The 23155-nt window shown below is 51.8% G+C and overlaps 2 protein-coding genes and 1 pseudogene across 5 annotated transcripts in view; 1 reads left to right on the top strand and 2 right to left on the bottom strand.

Moving 5' to 3' along the window:
* Itpkc (inositol-trisphosphate 3-kinase C) overlaps window positions 1-6269 on the bottom strand; it is a 28068-nt gene extending 21799 nt beyond the window's left edge. The window contains exon 1 of the mRNA XM_045134170.1: window positions 4836-6269. Coding sequence (XP_044990105.1) covers window positions 4836-6269 — 1434 coding nt within the window. The remainder of the gene's footprint in view (window positions 1-4835) is intronic.
* Window positions 6270-6655: 386 nt separating this feature from the next.
* Window positions 6656-23155, top strand: part of Coq8b (coenzyme Q8B) — a 31938-nt gene continuing 15438 nt past the window's right edge. The window contains exons 1-10 of one of the 4 annotated variants that reach the window (XM_045134385.1): window positions 6656-6779; window positions 12236-12337; window positions 12446-12565; window positions 12687-12753; window positions 14020-14097; window positions 15991-16113; window positions 16251-16336; window positions 18671-18811; window positions 18890-18971; window positions 20154-20247. In XM_045134385.1, the coding sequence (XP_044990320.1) occupies window positions 12239-12337; window positions 12446-12565; window positions 12687-12753; window positions 14020-14097; window positions 15991-16113; window positions 16251-16336; window positions 18671-18811; window positions 18890-18971; window positions 20154-20247 (890 nt within the window). In that variant the 5' untranslated portion in view covers window positions 6656-6779; window positions 12236-12238. Of the gene's footprint in view, window positions 6780-11662; window positions 11716-11752; window positions 11863-12235; window positions 12338-12445; window positions 12566-12686; window positions 12754-14019; window positions 14098-15990; window positions 16114-16250; window positions 16337-18670; window positions 18812-18889; window positions 18972-20153; window positions 20248-23155 lie in introns of those variants that run through there. The other 3 variants (XM_045134383.1, XM_045134384.1, XM_045134386.1) reach the window with 3 other exon arrangements.
* LOC101612533 lies at window positions 15250-15557 on the bottom strand (annotated as a pseudogene).

The following is a 23155-nucleotide window of genomic DNA, read 5'->3' as shown; positions in this document are numbered from 1 at the left end:
GCCCCCAGCCCCTCACTGTGGACTCTAGACAAGTGCTCTACCTCTGAGCCACGCCGCCAGCCCCTCACCAAGTGCTCTACCTCTGAGCCACGCCCCCAGCCCCTCACTGTGGATCCTAGACAAGTGCTCTACCTCTGAGCCACGCCCCAGCCCCTCACTGTGGACTCTAGACAAGTGCTCTTCCTCTGAGCCATGCCCCCAGCCCCTCGCTGTGGGTTCTAGACAAGTGCTCTACCTCTGAGCCACGCCCCCAGCCCCTCACTGTGGATCTAGACAAGTGCTCTACCTCTGAGCCACGCCCCCAGCCCCTCACTGTGGATCTAGACAAGTGCTCTACCTCTGAGCCACGCCCCCAGCCCCTCACTGTGGATCCTAGACAAGTGCTCTACCTCTGAGCCACGCCCCAGCCCCTCACTGTGGACTCTAGACAAGTGCTCTTCCTCTGAGCCATGCCCCCAGCCCCTCGCTGTGGGTTCTAGACAAGTGCTCTACCTCTGAGCCACGCCGCCAGCCCCTCACTGTGGATTCTAGACAAGTGCTCTATCTCTGATCCACGCCCCCAGCCCCTCACTGTGGACCCTAGACAAGTGCTCTACTTCTGATCCACGCCCCCAGCCCCTCACTGTGGGTTCTAGACAAGTGCTCTACCTCTGAGCCACGCCCCCAGCCTACTAGCCTCTACCTTAGCTCTAGAGGTTAATCAGGGCTCAGCTCACATTGTCAGTCCTCTGGGAAGCCCTCCTTTATAGCTCAGATCTGACTAATCACATCATCTGGGCTTCCACAACCCCCTGAGCTTTTCCCATCCCAGTCCTAACCACTGACCTGTCAATGTCTGGAGATCCATCTGATAATCCAAATTCAATTCTCCAGTACCCACTTAAAGCTAGACGCACAGAGTAGCCCATGCACCTTGTTTGTCTGTAGTTGTGGGATAGCCTGGAGCACCCACTCTTATTCTCTCTTTCAGTTCAATTCTCCCTGCTTGTAAATGAATAATAAATCATACACACACTCACACACAGACATCCTTTTTTTTTTTTTTTTTTTTTTTTTGGTTTTTTGAGGTAGGATCTCACTCTAGGCCAGGCTGAGCTGGAATTCACTATGTAGTATCAGGGTGGCCTCGAACTCACAGCAATCCTCCTACCTCTGCCTCCCGAGTGCTGGGATTAAAGACGTGCGCCACCACAACCGGCTTAAATCATTTTTTAAAAATATTTTTGTTTATTATTTACTTGCAAGCACAGACAGCAAGAGAAAGAATGGGCACCCCAGGGCCGCCCACCACTGCACACTCCAGATGCGCCTGCCACTCTGTACATAGGGCTTTACAGGGATACTGGGGAACCGAACCTGGGCTGACAGGCCTTGCAGGTAAGTGCCCTTAAACGCTGGCTCATTGCTCCAGCCCTCTGTGTAAGTTTTTTTTTTTTTTTTTGGGGGGGTTGTTTTTTCTTGGTAAGGTCTCATTGTAGCCCAGCTGACCTGCAACTCACTCTGCAGTCCCAGGCTGGCCTCAAACTAACAGTGATCCTCCGATGAAGGGGTACACTACCACGCCTGATTTCTTATCTATTTATTTATTTATTTTTGTTTTTTTGAGGTAGGGTCTCGCTCTAGCCCAGGCTGACCTGGAACTTACTATGTAGTATCAGGGTGGCCTCGGACTCCTGGCGATCCTCCTACCTCTGCCTCTTTTTTCCTTAGGATAGGGTCTCATTCTGTGGCCCTGGCTGACCTTGAATTGGGTGGCAATCTCCTGTGTGATCCTCCCAAATTCAGGCATTATAGGCATGGACCACCAGTCTACGGTTTCAATCTTTGAATCTTAAGTGTGTGGCATCCTTGGACAAATGAGTTGATCTCCACCAGTCTCTGACTATATCTCAATTTCTTCATCTGAAAAAGGGAATAACGAGGTTGGATGGTCCATCAGTTAAGGTGCTTGCTTGCAGAGTCTAATAACTCTGGTTCGATTCCCCAGTCCCCACATGAAGCCAGATGCACAAAGTGGCATGTGGGCCTGGAGTTCATTTGCAGTAGCAAGTCTCCTGGTGTGCCCATGCCCGTTCATTCTTTCTTTCTCTCAAGTGAATAAAAAGGGCCAGGAGTGGTGGCACACGCCCTTAATGCCAGTACTCGGGAGGCAGAGGTAGGAGGTGAATTTGAGGCCACCCTGAGACTACAGAGTGAATTCCAGGTCCGCCTGGGCTAGACTGAGACCCTACCTCAAAAAAAATAAATAAATAAATAAAATAAAATAAGGCTGTGCTCTTCGTTCACAAGACAGCCTGGCAGCTTGTTGTCTTCCCCGAGTAAAACCTTTGCTTTTTTCAGAACAATAAACAAGAAATAAATAAATAGGGGTAATAACAGTGTCTTCATCTGTCTGAGGGTTTGACTCTCTTGTGTGTGACATTCTTGGACAAGTGACTTGGTCCTCTCTGTCAAGCGCTGTGCCTCAGTTTCCCCGTCTGTAAAAGGGAATGGCAACAGTGTGCACATCACCGGGTCTCTGTGAGACGTACATGAATGAAGCTAAGAGTGCAGGGAAAGGCTGGACGCCTGAGTGGGCGAGCACGGGCTCAGGCCTTGCATGTTGTTGTTGTTGTTATTAGTCACCCACTGCGAGCTCAGCTTTGCTAAGACGTCAAGGAGGCAGGAGGGCAGGCAGAGGGAAGGGCCAAGGCACAAGGCCCCAAAGGGTCAGCGTCTTTGTGGGGGGGGCCTAGCGAGTCTAGGCAGGTTTTGTTTCTCACAGCTGGGGCCACATGTGTGAACGTGTCCCTGAGGAAGGCATGTGTGTTGAGGGGGGCTAAGGGCAGATTCCAGCTAGGGGGCCCCAGCCCTGTGGGAGGGCTCTGCAGACAAGCTGGCAAGCAGATGGACTCCAGACAGGGCCTGGCCCAGCCCCATGTGAGGCCGTGTTTCACACCTGTTTCTGCTCTTACTCTCCCTCCCTGAACCTGCCCTTCCAGCCCTTCTGATTCACCGGGGAGAGCCAGCCGCACCCAAGCTGGGGGTGAAGGTGGGAGACGTAAACAGGAGTCTGTAAGGGGCCCCTTGAAGGAGACCAGGTAGATCCCTGCCTAATACAGCAGCATTTTGCCCTTTGAGCATCTAATAAAAGCGGGATGCAGCTGGGTGTGGTGGCACATGCCTTATTCCCACCACTCTCTTGTCTCTTTCTCTCTCTCACACCAATAAATAACAAAATACTTTTAAAAACTCTTGTCTCAAAACCAACAGAAACCAGTATGGTGCAGGCCTGCAATCCCAGCATTTGGGAGGTGGAGGCAGGAGCAAGGTAGTGAGTTCACGGCCAACCTGAGCAACATGAGGCTATGTAAAAGGAAGGAAGAAAAAAAGAAGGAAAGGAAGAAAGAAGGAAAGAATGAAAGGAGGAAAGGAAGGAAGGAAGAAAGGAAGGATAAAGCCAGGCATGGTGGCGCACGCCTTTAATCCCAGCCCTCGGGAGGCAGAGGTAGGAGGATCGCCGTGAGTTCGAGGCCACCCTGAGACTCCATAGTGAATTCCAGGTCAGCCTGGGCTAGAGTGAGACCCTACCTCGAAAAAAACAAAACAAAACAAATATATATATATTTAAAAAAAAAGGTTAGGGGCTGGGGAGATAGCTTAGTGGTTAAAGCACTTGCCTGCGAAGCCTAAGGACCCAGGTTCAGTTCTCCAGGTCCCACATAAGCAAGATGCACAAGGTGGTGCATGCATCTAGAGTTCGTTTGCAGTGGCTAGAGGCTTTGGCACACCCATTCTCTCTCTCTCTCTGTCTCAAGTAAATCTTAAAAAAAAAAAAAAATCTAAAAAGAAGGTTAGCTGAGCGTGGTAGCACATGCCTTTAATTCCAGCACTCGGGAGGCAGAAGCAGGAGGATCTCTGTGAGTTCAAGGCCACCCTGAGCCTGCACAGTGAATTTCAGGTCAGCCTGGGCTAGAGTGAGACCTTACCTTGAAAAACTAAAACTAACTAACTCAATACATAAATAAAGGTATTTGGGATGAAAGGGCATTCCCAGTGTTCTTCAGGGGCAGGCATCAGACTCCCCAGAGGATTCAACAGAAGTCACAGACCCTGCGTGCACTCCCTCCGCACGCACTGACAGCCAGGCTCCTTGGCACCCTGAAGTCAGTCAGTGAGGTACCACTGCAGATGCCTCAGAACCAGGGACAGGGGCCGGGGAGACCGCTCAATGGGTAAAGGTGTTAGCTGGAGAGATGGCTTAGGGCGTGACTATGAAGCCTGCGGACCAGGTTCAATTCTCCAGTTCCCACGTAAGCCAGGTGCACGAGGTGGGTGTGCGCGTCTGGAGTTCGTTTGCAGTGGCTAGAGGCCCAGGCACACCCATTTTCTCTCTTTCTCTCTCTCTCTCCGCCTCTCTCTGTCTCAAGTAAATAAAAATAAATTTTAAACAAAAGGTACTTGTTTTCAAAGCCTGTCAACCTGGGAGTTCAATTCCTCAGTACCTATGTAAATAAAGCCAAATGTAAAAAGAGGCAAATTGTGTCTGGCGTTTGTTTGTAGTGGCAGAGGCCCTGGCACATCCATCCACACACATGCAAATAAATAACAAACAAATAAATAAACAGCTCACAGGACTAGAGACAGTTGGAAAAGGGGGAAAGAGGTACAGTAGTGGGGTGTCTGAGCTGAGCCAGTAACCTGGCTGTTCTCAGGGGAAGAAATAGAACAGGTGTGTGGAATTGAAATGGTTGGCAGGCACCCGGCAGTAACCTAGAAGAGAAATTTCGGCGCCAAGATGAGAGGATGAGAGAGGTTTAGGGGACGTGTTCTGGGACGGAATGGACCCCACTCACCCCAGATTTGTCCTCGGGGTCACTGGTACCTCCGCCCCCAGCCACCAAGTCATCCTCGGATTCGTCGAAAGAGGAGGCAGAGGAAAAGCCCCCTTCAAAACGGGAAGGGGGTCCCACGGGCTGGGCGTCAGGCTCAGGGGTCTCGGGGGTGACGATGAGGCGGGGCACAGGACACAGGGAGCGGCAGCCCTCGAGGTGGGAGCACCGGTGACTCCCCGACTCCCCGGGTTCTTGTTCCGCTACTTCAGGTCTGTTTCCATTGGACTCCCCCAAAAGACAGTCAGTCCCAGGCTCTGTCCGGGGACCTGATGATGTACCAGGCTGAAGCCAGGGGCCATGCGCATCAGTACCAGGCCTTAGGCAGGGGCCATCCACATCAGTATCTGGTTGTAGCAAGGAGGCATTCTCATCAGTACCAGGCCTTAGGCAGGGGCCATGCGCATCAGTATCTGGTTGTAGCAAGGAGCCATGAGCATCAGTACCAGGCCTTAGGCAGGGGCCATGCGCATCAGTACCAGGCTGTAGGCAGGGGCCATTCGCATCAGTACCAGGCTGTAGGCAGGGGCCATTCGCATCAGTATCAGGCTGTAGCCAGGGCCCATCATCAGTACCAGGCTCTGTCCTGGGACTGTCATCAGTACCAGGCTGTGGCCAGGGACTGTCATCAGTACCAGGTTGTGGCCAGGGGCCACCGGGGTCTAGTGTTGGGAGACCACCAACAGCCAGTGTCCAGGCTGTGTGGTGACTCGGTTCTACCTGGCAGCCATCAGTGTGTGTCTCTGTCCAGGAGCCTCCTGCGACGTGCGTCGTCGTCTTGCAATCTGTCCGGGGGCAGTCAGGGCCTGGTTCCGTGCAGGGACCTGCTGCTCGGGGGCGAGTTCCAGGGCTGGAGCTGGCCTGGTGGGTCCAGAGGTTATCATCCCAGGGTTTGTCTCTCTCTGGCAGAGCCTGACACCCAGGTCTCTCTAGCTCTGCCCAGGACTCATCACCAACCCCTGGCTGGGTACCCAATCTGGCCCCCTGTGGCCGCGACGGGGGCTCGGGGCCGAAGAAGAAGCCATGTGTGTGGCTGTCCTCGGTCCAGGCACCGTCCATCTTCCCCAGGCTGCTGTCCAGGGCGTGCGCCTGGACGCTGGACCCGTCCGCTCCTCGCGGGGCCCCGAGGCCGGCTGCCGGGTGCCCCTCGCGCGTGTCCCCACGGGGTTCGGGCCCCGGGCCATCGTCCGACGAGGAGGGCTCGCGGTGCCGGCGGGGCCCGTCGCGGCAGGGCCGGGGACCCCCGCCCGGAGCGCACGGTCGCTGCGGAGGCCGCCGCCGCCCCCCGCGCGTCCCCTCCAGCCCCAGGCGGGCCGCCGTCGACCACGCTCCCGCCGGCGGCGCCTCCGCGTCCGCCTGCGCCTCGCTCGGGCTCCCCCGGCATGGGCAGCGCCTCATCGCCCGGCTTTGCCAACCCCCCCGGCCGTCCCCGACGGGCTCCTCCTTCCCCTTTAAATCCTCCGAGGGGGTGTGGCCGCTGGGGGGAGGCGGGGCGGGGGGGACACAGACAGAGAGAGAGAGAGAGAGAGAGAACGCGCGCCCCAAACTTCGCGGGTTCCGGCTCAGGTCCGCCCGGCCAAGCAAGGGTTAACCGATACTCCACCTCCCCCACGGCCCCCCCCCGGAAACCCAGAGGCCACGCCCACCGGATGTGACGCAAGCGCGGTGACTGAGCTGGCGCCGCCCCAGCCAGGGCTCCGGACGCGCATGCTCCGCGTGCGGAGGGGGGCGGGGTCAAGGTCAAAGCCCAGCCGGGACCCTCAGCCCGCGTCATCCCCCTCCCACCCCTGCACCGGGCGTCGTCCGGGCACCACGCGTCGTCCCCGCACCCTTTCCCGCCGCGGGCAAGTGCGTGTTCAACGAGGAAAGACTGTCAACGTGGAAGGCCTGCAAAGCCAAGGGACCCAGGTTCGATTCCCCAGGAGCCCAAGTTAGGCGTATGCACGCGGTGGCGCATGCGTCTGGAGTTCGTTTACAGTGCCTGGAGGCCCAGGCGCACCCATTCTTTCTCCCTCCCTCCCTCTCTCTCTCTCCCTGTCATTCTCTCTCCCTCTCTCTCTCTCTCTCTCTTTCACACACACACACACACACACACATAAATAAAATAGACTTAAGCTTAGCTTAAGTTCAAAGCACTTGCTTCCAAAGCCTAATTGGCCCCAGTTCGGTTCCCTCAGTACCCAGGTTATAGCCAGAAGTACAAAGTGGCGCATGTATCTGGAGTTCCTTTGCAGGAGGTCCTGGCATGCTCTTCCCCCACCCCACTTTCTCTCTGGAATAATGATTTAAAAAAATGCTTTGCCAGGCGTGCCTTTAATCCCAGCGCTGAACAGACAAGAGGTAGGAGCCCTGAGACTACATAGTGAGTTCCAGGTCAGCCTGAGCTAGAGCAAGACCTTAGGTACAAAAGCAAAACAAAACAAAATGTTTGCTAAAACTATTTATTCATTTGCAAACAGAGAGACACATACAGAGATAGAGAATGGGCATGCCTGGGCCTCCAGCCACTACAAATGAATTCCAGATGTATTTGCTGCTTCTTGCATCTGGCTTTATGTGGGCCCTGGGGTATTGAACCGGGGTTATTGGGCTATTCAGGCAAGTGTCTTAACCTCTAAGCTATTCTCCAGCCCCCCCCCTTTTTTTTCACTTGGTTAAAATTTGTTTATTTAGGTCTGGAGAGATGGCTTAGCGGTTAAGGCCCTTGCCTGCAAAACCAAAGAACCCAGGTTCAACTCCTCAGGACCCACGTAAGCCAGACTCACAAGGTGGCACATGCATCTGGAGTTTGTTTGCGGTGGCTGAAGGCCCTGGCACACCCATTCTCTCTCTGTCTGCCTCTTTCTCTCTCAAATAAATAATAAACTATTTTTAAAATTTATTTATTACCTGGGCATGGTGGCATATGCCTTTAATCCCAGAATTCAGAAGGCAGAGGCAGGAGAATTGCCATGAGTTTGAGGCCACTCTGAGATATATATGTGTGTGTGTGTTATTAATTTTTTTTTTTTTTTAAGGTAGGGTCTTGCTTTATCAGGCTGACCTGGAATTCATTATGTAGTCTCAGGATGGCCTTGAACTCACGGTGCTCCACCTACCTCTGCCTCCCTAGTGCTGGGATTAAAGATGTATATCACCACGCCCAGTTTATTTACTTATTTCACACACACACACATACACACACACAGAATGAGAATGAGCACATCAGGGCCTCCAGCCACTGCAAAAGAACTTCAGCTAAGGACTGGAGAGATGGCTGAGCGGGTAAGTGCTTGCCTGTGAAGCCTAAGGACTGCGGTTCGAGGCTTGATTCCCCAGAACCCACATTATCCAGATGCACAAGGGGGTGCATGCATCTGGAGTTCTTTTGCAGTGGCTGGAGGCCCTGGCGTACCAATTCTGTTTCTCTCTATCTGCCTCTTTCTCTGTCACTCTCAAATAAAATAAACAAACAAACAAAAAAAGACCTTCAGATACATGCACCACTTTGTGCATCTGGCTTCATGTGGGTACTGGGGAATCGAACCCAGGTCATCAGGCTTTGCAGGCAAGCACCTTAACCACTGAGCCATCTCTCAGGACACCCCCCCCTTAAAAACAAAAGACAAACATCAGCAACAACACAAGAATTTCAGCTAGGCCTGGTGACACACCCTTTTAATCCCAGCATTCAGGAGGCAGAGATAGGAGGGGTTTGAGGCCACCCTGACCCTACATAGTGATTTCCAAGTCAGCCTGGGCTACAGTGACTCTTGAGAAACCAAAAGAAAAGAAAGAAAAAAGTAAAAAACAGGCTAGAACTGGGGAGATGGCCCAGCGGCTAGAGGTGCTTCCTTACAAAGTCTACAGACCTATATTCAGTTCCCCAAGCAGTCTTGTAAAGCCGATGGTCATTCTATTTGTAGCAGCAAGAGATCCTGGTTCACACACAAGTGGGTGTGCATACACACACACACACACACACACACACACACACAATAGACAAACCAAAGGTTGGAAGATTTGTGGCACAGTACATGCATAAATTATGGCTTGGATTCAATCTGCCTCACAAAATTATTTAAATAAATGCCAAAAAAAATTTATATGTCCAGAGGACTTCTCCACCAGGTACTGACACTATTTAACTGTGTCTGTCACCTATTCAAATAGGGCATACTGACCAGGCGTGGTGGTGCACACCTTTAATGCCAGCGCAGAGAGAGGAGGATCACTGTGAGTTCGAAGCCACCCTGAGACTACATAGTTAATTCCAGGTCAGCCTGGGCCAGAGTCAGACCCTACCTCAAAAAAGAAACAAACAAAAAACACCTTTAATCCCAGCACTCAGCCCTCAGGAGGCAGAAGTAGGAGGTCAGCCTGAGATATAGTGAGACCCTCAGGGTGGCCTCGAAAGCAATCCTTGGACCTCTGCCTGGGATTAAAGGTGTGCGCCACCACGCCCAGCTCTCTTTTTTAAAAAAAATATATATATTTTCATTTTTTTATTTGAGAGAAAGAAGCAGAGAGAGCGAGAGCAAGCGAGGGAGCGAGCAAGCATGGGTGTGTCAGGGCCTCCAGCCACTACAAATGAACTCCAGATGCGTGCGCCACCTTGTGCATCTGGCCTACATGGGTCCTGGGAAATCGAACTGAGGTCCTTTGGCCTTACAGGCAAGTGCCTTAAGCACTAAGCCATCTTTCTAGCCTCTTTTCTTTTTTAAAAAAACATTTTTATTTATTTGAGAGAGAGAAAGAGCCAGATAGAAAGAGAATGGACGTGCCAGGGTCTCCAGCAGCTGCAAACAAACTCCAAACACATGTGCCACTCTTGTGCATCTGACTTACATGGGTCCTGGTGAATCAAACTGGGGTCCTTTCTCTTTGCAGGCAAGCACCTTAACTGCTAAGCCATCTCTCCAGCCCTGAATCTCCTGTTTATACCTCCCAAGTGCTTCATGGTCCCAGGCTGCCCGCTTAAAGAGCTGTGTAACTCTAGGGACATCTGCTATGAATTTAGGTAGATGGAATCCATGATGCAGGGGCCTTGGCTCTGTCAGTCACAGCCCTGTAGGATTATTGTCAGAGGGGAATCTTTTTTTTTTTTTTTTTTTTAACATAACATAGTCTGTCCTCAAGAGGGAACTGCCTCCAGCTCCTGAGTCAGCCCCTCACCTTTGAAGGAAGGCAGGAGGTAATTTCAGTCTTGAAATTGAGTCACCCAAGGGGACCGACATGGGATCTAGGCCCAAGGTTCTAAAATGAGTCAGTCATCTCTTCCCAAGCCAGTGAGCAATCCCAGTCAGGAGCCCACTTGGTACCTCATATTTATAGGTTAGGCTGATGAAGTCCAGAGACAGATGGGGGGGGACGCGTCTTTTGAGGTCACACAGGAAGGGGACAGATAACAGTGAGGTCTGATTCCCGACAGTGGGGATCGGGGTAGGTCTGGACAGATTAAGGAGGAGTCTGGTGGTACGACAGCTACCCCAACCAGCTGCGTCTATTCCAGACGGTGAGAATTGGGGTGAGTCAATCTTCTGGGACGCCCTGGTCCCTGACTCAGCACTGGGAATGTTGGCTGAGTGTTCCGGGAAATGTGAGGAAGTTCCCACTCTCAACCATCCCTCAAGTGGGTGGGCGGGGTGGGGGGGCGGGGAGCAGAGCCAGCTGGGTGCTGGAGGGAACAGAGAGGCACAGTGTGCAGAGCGAGGAGGATTGTGTACACAGGTTGAGAGTTGAGGGCGTGAGCCGAAGGCTGTCGTCCAGCAGATGCGCATAGCACAAGGAAAGTTTGCTGCCAAGACGTGGGTGTCAGTGTAAAGCGGAGGGGTACGTTTGCTTGTTAGGATGTGTGTTCCAGAGATAGCTATTGTTGGGGATGTGGCTCGGTGGCAGAGCACTTGCCCAGCTTGCACAAAGCCCTAGCTTTGACCCTAGCATAGCAAAAAAAAAAAAAAAAAAAAGAGAGAGAGAGAGAAATATTGTGCCTGCCAAGAGGAAAAAATAAGTAAGGTTGTCAAGATTGTTGGTACAAATGTTCCTTTTGGAAGGAACCTGATGATCACAGCCTCACGCTGTGTATACTGCTGCCTGTAATCTCACGATTTGGGAGGTGGAGGCAGGAGGCTGAAGAGTTCAAGGTCATCCTTGGCTACATAGAGAATTCAAAACTAGCTTGAGCTGGGCGTAGGGAGGCAGTTCTCCGTGAGTTCGAGGCCACCCTGAGAGTACATAGTGAACGTGAATTCCAGGTCAGCCTGGCTAGAGTGACACCATACCTCGAAGACAAAAAAAAAAAAAAAAAAAAAAAACAAGGGAGGGGTGGAGCCGGGCGTGGTGGTGCACGCCTTTAATCCCAGCACTCAGGAGGCAGAGGTAGGAGGATCGCTTTGAGTTCGAGGCCACCCTGAGACTACATAGTGAATTCCAGGCCAGCCTGGGCTGCAGCAAGACCCTACCTAAAAAAAAGAGAGAGAGAAATAACAATAACAACAATTATCTTATCATCAGGGCGTGGTGGCGCACGCCTTTTATCCCAACACTCTGGAGGCAGAGGTTGGAGGATCGCCATGAGTTCGAGGCCAGCCTGGGACTACAGAATGAGTGCCAGGAAAGAAAATCAAAACAAAATAAAGTCATGCCTGAAGAACAGCAGCACACTGTGGGCTCCGGCCGTGCACCAGCAATGCCAGGGGGTGCCCACCCGGATGCTCCGAGCCGGCTCCTGGCCCCGCCCTCCGCGCGCTGTCAGTCAACGAGCCCGCAGAGCCGCCATTGGCTCTCCGACCGGAGGGGGCGGGGCAGACAAGTTCCCGGAAGAACCGGAGGCCCCGGCGCGTGGCGGACGCGGAGCCCGAGAGCAGTGGGTGCTAAGCAACGGGAGGAGATGCCCATTGCGGCGGTTGATGTGGGGGGAGGCGTGTGGAGGGGCACCCGGGAGGAATCGTGGGCGCCTAGCAGCAGAGGGCAGGGCGGTTCCTAGCAAGGATATGCTCCTAGAAGTAGAGAGGTGGTCCTGGAGGGGCTGTGGGAGTCTAGCGACCTGGGGAGAGGGGGTCGTGAGGAGGGCTTGCAGAGGACACGGGAGGGAAGCTGTGAGTTCTTGGCGCGAAGCTGTCAGGGTCTTATGCCAGGCACCCACTCCAGCCCAGTCATTCTATTTGAGAGAGAAAGAGGCAGATAGAGAATGGGCGCACCAGGGCATCCAGCTGCTGCAAACCGAACACCAGATGCATGCACCACCTTGTGCATCTGGCTTAACTTGGTTCCTGGGGAATCGAACCTGGGTCCTTTGGCTTTGCAGGCAGGAGCCTTAACTGCTAAGCCATCCCTCCAGCCCCAGGCCTGTCGCTTTTCCCAGAATAATCCCCTCTTTTTTTTAGGGCATGTGGCTGGATGTAGGAACCCTACTGCGGGGGACCTGTAGACCGCTGGGCAGGACTGCTGTACTGCCCTGTGGGGCCCTGCCTAGGCCCCACTGGTGGGTAAGAGGCTGGGGAGTGGGTCCCCCAAGAGGAACAGTCTGAGGGAAGGCCTCTGGGACTAAGAGTCAGGAAGACCTTATGCTTGACCAAAGTCCACTTCTCTTGCAGGGACTATTTGGGGGTTCTTGGGCCCAAAACGTTCATCAAGATGGGCCTGGAAGAGGCCTGAGTGAGGAAGACATTCGCAGGGCCCGGGAGGCCCGTCTCAGGAAGGCTCCCCGGCCCCAGGTATCACTGATTCCTGCTCCCAACAATACCCAGTGAAGGCCACTGGCCCCTAATCTAGTTAAGTGGGCATGTCAGCTCCCTGCCCACCTTCCCAACCTCACACTTTTCTTCACTTTACCAGCTGAGTAATCGCTCTCGTGAACGCAAGGTGCCCGCTTCCCGCATCAGTCGCTTGGCCAGCTTTGGGGGTAGGTGTGAAGTTGGGGGCTCTAGATGAGACCAGAATCAGAGGAGACAGTGTTTGTAAGGTGAAGTGAGAGGAAGGATGAATGAGACAGGGAGAGGGAGAAAGAGTGATGGAGAGCTAGAGAGGTGGTTCAGTGGTTAAAGGTGTTTGCTTTCAAAGCCTGATGGTCTGAGTTTGATTCCCCAGTACTCCCCTAAACCAGATGCACAAAGTGATGCGTACATCTGGAGTTCGTTTGCAGTAGCAGGAGGCCCTGGTGTGCCTATACTCTCTCTCCTCTCTCTGGTTGCAAATTATGTGGGTTCTAACAAATCAAACCCGGGTCCTTTGGTTTTGTAGGCAAGCATCTTAACCACTAAGCCATCTCTCCAGCCCTGTTTTTTTGGTTTGTTTAATACTTCATTTATTTAAGAGAGAGAAGGAGGCAGATTGAGAGAGAATGAGTGTGCCAGGGCCTCTAGCCACTGCAAAGGAACTCCAGATGCATGTGCCCCCTTGTGCATTTGGCTAACTTGGGCCCTGGGGAATTGAACCTGGATCTTTTTTTTTTTATAAATATTAAAATTTTTTTTTAATTATTTGAGAGAGAGAAAGAGGCAGATATAGAGAACAAGAGAATGGGCCCACCAGGGCCTCTAGCCACTGCAAATGAACTCCAGATGCATGCACCACCTTGTGCATCTGGCTTATGTGGATCCTGGGGGATTGAGCCTCAATCTGGTCCTGAATTTCACAGGCAAGTGGCTTAACCTCTAAGCCATCTCTCCAGTCCTGAACCTGGATCTTTTGACTTGCAAGCAAGTGCCTTAACTGCTAAACTCTCCAGAATAGTTTGGTTTTTTTGAAGCAGAGTCTCACGCTAGCCTAGGCTGACCTGGGATTTATTATGTAGCCCCTGGCTGGCATTGAACTCACAGTGATCCTCCTATCTTAGCCTCCAGAGTGCTGAGATTAAAGGGATACACCACAGTGCCAGGACTTTCATCAGACCTTTGATGGTGGTTTGTGGACATGAGATTTCCAGCAGCTCCATGCATGGCTTAGGCACAGCAGAGGCACTGTTGTGCAGACAGGGAGACAGGAAGAGCGGTCTTCACCTTGAAGGGAAACCTATCCAGGAGGGGATTCAACCGGAGCTAGACACACAAAGAGGCCAAGACTCGGCCACAGAGGGTCTGCAGCACAGCAGTCAAGATGCAGAGAGAAGGGAGGGTCAGGGAGTAGGCCCCCAGCAAGCACTTCCTCAGGCTCCTTTCTTGTTCTGCAGGGCTGGCTATGGGCTTAGGGATAGGCACCCTGGCTGAAGTGGCCAAGAAGTCCCTGCCAGGAGGAAGTGCACAGTCAGGTGAGTGACGGGGGCGTGGCTCAGCACTAGAGCACTCTTCTAGAATCCACAGTGAGGGGCTGGGGACGTGGCTCAGAGGTAGAGCACTTGTCCAGGATCCACAGTGAGGAGCTGGGGGCGTGGCTCAGAGGTAGAGCACTTGTCTAGAATCCACAGTGAGGGGCTGGGGGCGTGGCTCAGAGGTAGAGCACTTGTCTAGAACCCACAGTGAGGGGCTGGGGGCATGGCTCAGAGGTACAGCACTTGTATAGAATCTACAGTGAGGAGCTGGGGGCGTGGCTCAGCAGTAGCAAGTACTTGCCTAACATACACAAGGTCTTAGGTTTATTCTCCAGGACTGGAAAAAATAAAAAATGGTGTCACCAGCTGGGCTGTGGTGGCACAGGCCTTTACCCAGCACTTGAGAGGCAGAAGCAGGAGGATCACTGTGAGTTCAAGGCCACCCTGAGACTACATAGTGAATTCCAGGTCAGCCTGGAGTAGAGTGAGACCTTACCTTGAAAAAACCCAAATAAATTAATAAATAATAAAGAAAAAAAATTGGGGTCATTCTGTGACCTGGGGTAAGTAATGTCTTCTCTCTGAATTCAGGGTCCTCTTTGGAAGGGCTTAAGACAGGGCCAAGGGACTATTAGACAACCATGACTAATGGAAGAGGCTGGGGGAATTTTTTTTTTTTTTTTGCGTTTTCAAAGGGTTTATTAAAAAATGTTCTTAAAAACTAATATGCTCATGCTGTCTGCATAGTAAAGGTGATGTAAGAGAGCAGGGTTCCAGGCCTCATTCTGCATCAGTTCTCTGTGGTAGAGCAGTATGGTCATTCTTGCAATGTAAGAATAAATTATTTTTTATTTATTTGAGAGAGACCGACAGGAGGAGAGAAAGAGAGAGAGAGAGAGAAAGAATGGGCATGCCAGGACTTACAGCCACTGCAACCCAACTCCAGACGCGTGCGCTCCCTTGTGCATCTGGCTAACGTGGGTCCTGGGGAATCGAGCCTCAAACTGGGGTCCTTAGGCTTCACAGGAAAGCGCTTAACCGCTAAGCCATCTCTCCAGCCTGTAAGAATAACTTAAAAAGAGTCTTTTCTATGCTTCTCTTCCAAAGACGAGGAGTAACGACAGGAGACGGAGTGAAAAGCCGTCTTCCTATTCATTCTGTGGTGTTGGAGCCCGTATTTTTACCATCACAGGCTACAGTTTTCACTTTATCCACCTAATGTTCCATCACTTCTCTGAATTCAACATCATTCGATACAAGAGTCCGTACATTATCGTAGAATCTGTTATGTATTTAGAGAGCCCTGACCCTCTGGGCCAGCGCTGAGGTCCCAGCCTTACTGAACTGAAGCAGAGCTTGAAGGGCGAGTTGAGGGTGATCTGCTGAGACTGTGTGGGCTCAGCTAGGCTCTCCTGAAGACTGTTTCCCACAGTGCCATTTCTGTACAACTGAGATGCCATGGCTTAGGAGGAAGAAATTGCTTTTTTCAGGCTTGCATTGATGTCGGGGAAGCGGTTCCCGCCGTGGGGCGCTCACATGAGGGCTGCAGGGAACCCTGAGGGAGGCGCCCACCTCGCCAGGCCTCCGCTCCGCTGTCTCCAGAGAAACCCCAGCTGTGGGCCTGCGGCCTGGAGGAATTTTTATTTATTTATTTTTTATTGATAACTTCCACAAAGGGAATTTATTTATTATTAATTTATTTATTTTGTTTTTTTAAGGTAGGGTCACTGTCTAGCTCAGGCTGACTTGGAATTGACTATGTATTCTCAGGGTGGCCTCGAACTTACAGCGATCCTCCTACCTCTGCCTCTTCAGTACTGGGAGCACCACCACGCCCGGCTAAAATATAATTATTTTTATGTTTATAATTCTTATGGTTATTTCTCTCCCCAGAGGGCCTCTCACCTCTGGGCTCCAGCCCTTTCTTGTCGGAGGCCAATGCCGAGCGCATCGTGCAGACGTTATGCACAGTACGGGGGGCTGCCCTCAAGGTCGGCCAAATGCTCAGCATCCAGGGTACAGCATGACCCCCAACTCCTGACCCGTCACCTCGTTGCCACCCCATCTCACCCACCCAGCAACTGCCCTGACTTCAGATGCTCATGCGGGGACCCCTCCCCCTCCCTTTTCTCCTTGTCCCGCCATGTCCCAAGACAATAGCCTGATCAGCCCCCAGGTGCAGCGCATCTTCGAGCGAGTCCGCCAGAGTGCCGACTTCATGCCCCGCTGGCAGATGCTGGTGAGTGCCCCCCAGTGACTGCGTCTCCTCCGTATCTCCCTGACCCCCCTTCATTGTCCTCCCTGTCTGACCCTCAAGCCACTTTCCATTCTTCAGAATGGGGTTCACTGCAGTACCTTCCTCAGGCCTCCCCAGAGGTTACCGTTCAGCCCTGGACCTGACTCAGTGCTGTGCCAAGGCAGCAAAGCTCAGTGTTTGAGGTTCAAGTCCATCTCTTCCTTCACTCACAAATGTGTTTTGACCTCTCTGAGAAACAGCAAGACAGCCATACCCGTGTCACGGGGTTATATGCATTAGTATATACTTTTATCTGGTAAGGTGCTTCATTTGTAGTACATAGATGGGCTGGGGAGATGGCTGAGTGGTTAAGGCACTTGCCTGCAAAGCGTAAGGACCCAGGTTCAGTTCCCCAGGACCTAGGTAAGCCAGATGCACAAGGTGGTGCATGTGTCTGGAGTTCATTTGCAGTGGCTGGAGGCCCTGGTACACCCATTCTCTCTCTCCCTCACTCTCAAGTATATAAATAAAAATAAAAATATTTTCAAATATTTTTAAAACATGCACATAAAGTTCCTAGAATGCCCCTGGCACTCCATAAGTGCCATGCAAGTTTGAGATAGAATTAGTTAAAGGAGGTTATGCCAGCTGTGAGAGCACACGTCTGCAGAGACATTGGGATCTGGAGTTCAAAGTCCTCCTCAGCTACACAGTGACTAGCCCAGCTGGGTTATGTAAAACAATACAAGACAAACTAGAGGAGAGTGTATCTGTAAATAGGCTAGCATAACACCTGTCATGAAGTGTCTAAAGCATGAGCTGTTCCTCTAATAACCGTGGGAGGATGTGGGCTCCAGGACTCAACCACCTGCCTGCCTTGAGGCACTCTGGACCAGGCCAGGATCAATGGAAGCTTTGCTGGAATATGTCAGCTTATAACTTAAGGATATAATACAGGAATTAAATAATCTTCATTAAACAAACTATGCAGCAGCCTACACAGATCTGAAGAAGTGGGTTGTTTTTTGTTGTTGTTTGTTTCAAGTCTGGGTGTCACTCTAGCCCAGTCTGACTTGGAATTCACTATGTAGTCTCAGGCTGGCCTTGAATTCATAGCAGTCCTCCTACCTCTGCCTCCCGAGTGCCACCATGCCTGGCTTGAAGGCTTATTTATTTGTTTCAAGGCTGGGTGTCACTAGCTCAGGCTGACCTGGAATTCACTATGTAGTCTCAGGATGTCCTTGAACTAACAGCAATTCTCCTACCTCTGCCTCCCGAGTGCTGGCATTAAAGGCATGCGCCACCACGCCCAGGCCTATTTCTTTCTTTCTTTCTTTTTTTTAATTTTTATTAGCATTTTCCATGATTATAAAAAAAATCCCATGTTAATTCCCTCCCTCCCCCCCCACTTTCTCCTTTGAAATTCCATTCTCCATCATATTACCTCCCCATCACAATCATTGTACTTACATATATACAATATCAACCTATTAAGTACCCTCTTCCCTTCCTTTCTCTTCCCTTTATGTCTCCTTTTTAACTTACTTGGCCTATTTCTTAAACATATTTTTATTTATTTGCAAGGAGAGAGAGAAGGGCCACCCCAGGGCCTCCTGATACTGCAAACAAACTCCAGCTGCATGCGCTACTCTGTACCTGGCTTTATGTGGGCACTGGGAAATAAGATACAGGCCATTAGGCTTTCTAAGCAAGCACCTTAACTACTGCGCCATCTCTTCAGCCCCTTGTTTTAAATTTATTTATTTATTTTTATTTGAGACAGAAAGGAGGAAGAGAGCGGGGGGAGGGGTGCACCAGGGCCTCTAGCCACTGCACACCTACTCCAGACACATGCACCACCTTGTCCATCTGGCTTATGTGGGACCTGGAGGACCAAACCTGGGTCCTTAGGCTTTGCAGGCAGTCCCCAGCCCCTTGTTTTTTGTTTTTTTTTTTTAAATTTTTATTTATTTGAGAGCAACAGACCCAGAGAGAAAGACAGATAGAGGGAGAGAGAGAGAGTGGGCGCGCCAGGGCTTCCAGCCTCTGCAAACAAACTCCAGACGCGTGCGCCCCCTTGTGCATCTGGCTAACGTGGGACCTGGGGAACCGAGCCTCGAACCGGGGTCCTTAGGCTTCACAGGCAAGCGCTTAACCGCTAAACCATCTCTCCAGCCCGCCAGCCCCTTGTTTTATAGTCTTTTAGCAGGCTGGTCACCAGGCAAGAGACTCCTCTAGGAGCCCATGAAGTTGGACAGCAGCCAGGATCTCAGCCCAGCATCACTAGCATGTCAGGTGTTCCCCTCTCGTAATGATTATCATGGTCACTCCTTCCAGAGAGTTCTAGAAGAGGAGCTGGGCAAGGACTGGCAGACCAAGGTGATGTCCCTGGAGGAGGTGCCCTTTGCTGCCGCCTCTATTGGGCAGGTGCACCAGGGCATGCTGAGGGACGGGACGGAGGTGGCCGTGAAGATCCAGGTGAGCAGGGAGGCCAGGCCCTGTGGGCTGGGGGTGGGCATGAGGGACCTCCGACCTCCCTTCTCTCTCCCTTTGCAGTACCCAGGTGTTGCCCAGAGCATCCAGAGCGATGTCCAGAACCTCCTGGCTGTGCTCAAGGTGGTTGTGTCCCTGCCAGAGGGTGAGGTGCTTGCCGCGTCCCCATCAAGGGAGCCATTCCTGAGGAGAGGAAGTGGGGTTTGCTGGGGGAGAGCGTTGTGAGTGTGTGAACGTGTCCTTCATCTTGTGTGACAGGACACTAAGCAGAGAATAGTGCAAGAGCGGGAGTGTATGTGACAAAGCCCAGACCAGAGTCGGGCTTTAATCCCAGCACTGGGGGAGGGGAGCAGATGTAGGAGGAGCGCTGAGAGTTTGAGAGTTTGAGGCCACCCTGAGATGACATAGTGACTTCCAGGTCAGCCTGAGCTAGAGTGAGACCCTACTTCCAAAAACCAAAAAAAAAAAAAAAAAAAAGCAAAACAAAACAAAAAAGCAGCAGCCCAAACCAAAATGTAGAAAGAGATGCTCAGAGAACGAACGTGGCACGTGCAGAGCAGAATTTTAAGTGCGTGCCAAGGAGCCGTAGGGGCGGGAAGCAGGGGTCTGCGGACAGCGTGTTTGTCGCGCCTGTGAGCGAGAACTGGCCAAGACAGCAGCCGTGCTTGTGGGGCAGAGAGGCAGGCAGGCCTGGAAGTGAGAGGAGAGGAGAGGAGCGCAGTGTGACTCAGTGTGAACAAGAGGCCAAGAAAGTGGCTGGGGATGTAGCTCAGTTGATAGCGTGCTTGCCCCACATGCCAAAGCTCTGGGTTCAATCCCTAGCACCCCATCAACCAATTATGGTGGTGTACGCCTATAGTCCTGGCCTTCGGGAGGTGGAGGCAGGAGCATCAAGTTCAAGCTCTTCCTTGCATGCTATGTAGTGAGTTCAAAGGCAGCATGGGCTACATGAAACCCTGTGTCAAAGAAAGAAAGGGGCCTGGAGAGATGGCTTAGCTGTTAAGGAGTTTACCTACAAAGCTTAAGGACCCAGGTTTGATTCTCCAGGTACCATGTAAGCTAGATGCACATGGCACATGATTCTGGAGTTTGTTTGCATTGGCTAGAGGTCCTGGCGTGCCCATTCTCTCTCTGTATCTGCCTTGGGAAGGAGAAAGGGAGGAGGTAAAAACAAAGTGTTAAAAAAAAGTCTTGGAACAGAGGTGAGAGGGACAGTGAGAAACAAAGAAAAACAGACGTGACCCATAAGAGAAGACACTCCCACGGGCGCCCGGGGCGCAGGCGGGGGCAGGCCTGGGCCCCTGCAGCTGACAAGACTGTCTCCCAGGCCTGTTCGCGGAGCAGAGCCTGCAGGCCCTGCAGCAGGAGCTGGCTTGGGAATGTGACTACCGCCGGGAGGCCGCTTGTGCTCAGAACTTCAGGTGAGCTGCCTTTCCCCGGGGGACCTCTGCCCTATGACAGTCCTCCTTCCCTCCTGCCTAGGCTGATCCAGAGCTGGTACTCCCCAGCCTCTGGCAGCCAGAACCCTGGAGCGGAGTTGCAAGTTCCTTTTTCTTCCACCCATCCATCCATCTATTCACCCACCCATCGATCCATTCATCAACCCATCCACCCATCCATCATCCATCGATCCACCCACCCACCCATCCATCCATCCATCCATCTTCCATCTCTCCATTCATCCACACATCCATCCATCCATCCATCATCCATCTCTCCACTCATCCATTCATCCATCCACCCATCCATCCACCCATCCATCTTCCATCTCTCCACTCATCCACACATCCATCCATCCATCCATCATCCATCTCTCCACTCATCCATTCATCCATCCACCCATCCATCCACCCATCCATCCACCCATCCATCCATCCATCCATCCATCCGTTACTCACCCAGCTGCTGATCCATCCTCCCCCCCATCCATCCACCCACCTCCTCGGAGAGTGGGAGGAGGTTACTTCCTTCTGAGAAACTGTTGCCCAGGCTGACCTGGTGCAATTGAGGCAATCCTGCTGTCTCAACCTCTCACATGCAGGGATAACAGCTGCAAGACAGCATGCCCAGCTGGTGGTGGTCATACGAGCCCCAAACAGAAAGCATCCCCACTCTGTGCAATCTACTCAACAAGGTGGATCAGCAAATTTCAGTGTTTTGTTTGTTTTTGTTTTCATTTGGGGTCTTGCTATGTACCCCTGGTTGGCCCAGTAGTGTTTGCTACTTCTCAGGATGGCTGTGAGCTCCTGGCTTTCCTCTTCCCGCCACCTATGGTTACACTCATAGGACACATGAGGCTGTCGTGTGTGTGTGTGTGTGTGTGTGTGTGTGTGCGCGCGCACGCGCACGCATGCTTATTTTTTTATTTTAGAGAGAGACAGAGAATTGGTGCACCAGGGCCTCAGCCACTGCAGTCAAACTCCAGACACTTACAACACCTATTGGACATGTGTGACCTTGCACTTGCCTCACCTTTGTGTGTCTGGCTAATGTGGGATCTGGAGAGTCCAGCATGAGTCCTTAGGCTTCGCAGGCAAGCGCCTTAATCACTAAGCCATCTCTCCAGCCCTTTGTATTTTTTTAAAAAAATCATGTTAATATTTATTTATTTATTTAAGTGAGAGAAAGAGGCAATAGAGAGAAAGAATAGGCGTGCCAGGGCATCCAGCTGCTGCAAATGAACTCCAAACGCACGCACCACCTTGTGCATCTGGCTTAAGTGGATCCTGGGGAATTGAATTGAATTGAACCTGGATCTTTTGGCTTCACAGGCAAGTGCCTTACCACTAAGCCATCTTTCCAGCCTTTTTTTTTTTTTTTTTTAAAACACAGTCTTATGTAACCCAGGCTGGCCTCAGACTCACTATGTAGCTGAAGATGTTCTTGAACTCCTGATCCTTCTGCTTCCGCCTCCCAAGTGCTGGCATCACCAGCATGTGCCACCATGCTCGGGTTTCCACGGCAGACCATGACGTGGCATGGAAAGAGCAGGCTCCCGCTGTACGGAGAAGCATGTCTGTGTCTTGCAAGTATGGTCTTTGCCGCAATTAAGGACACCTCCTGGGGATCTGGCCCAGTGTGGCTCTTACGTTTACTGTGATTCTCAGCAGACAGAGAATAAAGAGTCAGGGGAAGGTGTGGTTCAAAGCTAGAGTCCTGGACTATGACAGGGAACCCAACCTTGAATCAGCTGGGTGGCCTGATTTAGTACAGTGACCTCAGGAGAGTGTCCTCATGGGGGAGTGGGATAAAAGAACTGTGCTGATTAAATGCTCAGCAGAGGGCCCAGCTTTTGAGCTTTTGAGAAGTAGTGCACACATGAGTGAGAATATGAACAATGACTAGAAATACCAGTCCCAAGCTGGGCATGGTGGCATACTGTAATCCCAGCATTCAGGAGGCAGAGGTAGGAGGGTCGCTGTGAGTGTGAGGCCACCCTGAGACTACACAGTGGATTCCAGGTCAGCTTGGACTAGAGTGCGACCCTACCTCAAAAAAACAAAAACAAACAAGCAAACAAAAAACAATGGGCTGTAGAGGTGGCTAGATGGCTTAGCGGTTAAGGCATTTGCCTGCAAAGCCAAAGGACCCCAGTTTGATTCTCCAGGACCCATGTAGGCCAGATGCACAAGGGGACGCGTGCTTCTGGAGTTTGTTTGCGTGGCTGGAGGCCCTGGCGCCCCACTTGCCCTATTTCTGTCTCTCTGTCAGCTTCTTTTCCTCTGTCGCTCTCTGAAATAGATAATTAATTAAAAAACTTTTTAAAACACATCAAAATAAATAAGTGTATAAATAAATAATAATAATAATAAACAGCCCCAGTGTAGGACCTTAAAAGTTAAGCCGGTGTCCCACCCTCCATCTGATATCTGGGGATACTTCAGCACTCCTCAAGGTCCACTTGGTCTTCTGTCCACCCTCCTGCTACCCTAAGCATGCCCGCAGTTCCTCCGTCACCCTCTCTGCCTCCCAAGTCTGCTTTGACCCGCTTGCCTCAGTGGGTGAGTAGTCTGTGTGCTGGAGCCAGGGTTCCGATGCAGGCAGGCCTGGGTTGCCTCTCCAGCCCTGTCCAGAACCAAGGCACACAGAAAGTTTCTTGTCTTTGGTTTTGTTAAGTTTTTTTTTTTTTGAGGCGGGGTCTCATGTCACCCATGTTGTTCTCAGTCTTGTTACATAGCCAGGAACGACCCTGAACTCCAGGTCCTTCTGCCTTCACCTCCTGAGCACTGGGGGCTTGGAGAGCTCTTCACTGTTTACCAGCGTTGAAAGGCCAGCACCCTGTCCCCCATCCAAGGGCACGTGCTCTGGGACTCCCGGTGGCTGCGTGAA

Source organism: Jaculus jaculus, chromosome 14 (genome assembly GCF_020740685.1).
Source record: "Jaculus jaculus isolate mJacJac1 chromosome 14, mJacJac1.mat.Y.cur, whole genome shotgun sequence".
NCBI lineage: Eukaryota > Metazoa > Chordata > Mammalia > Rodentia > Dipodidae > Jaculus > Jaculus jaculus.
This window is presented reverse-complemented; position numbering and strand designations above follow the sequence as displayed.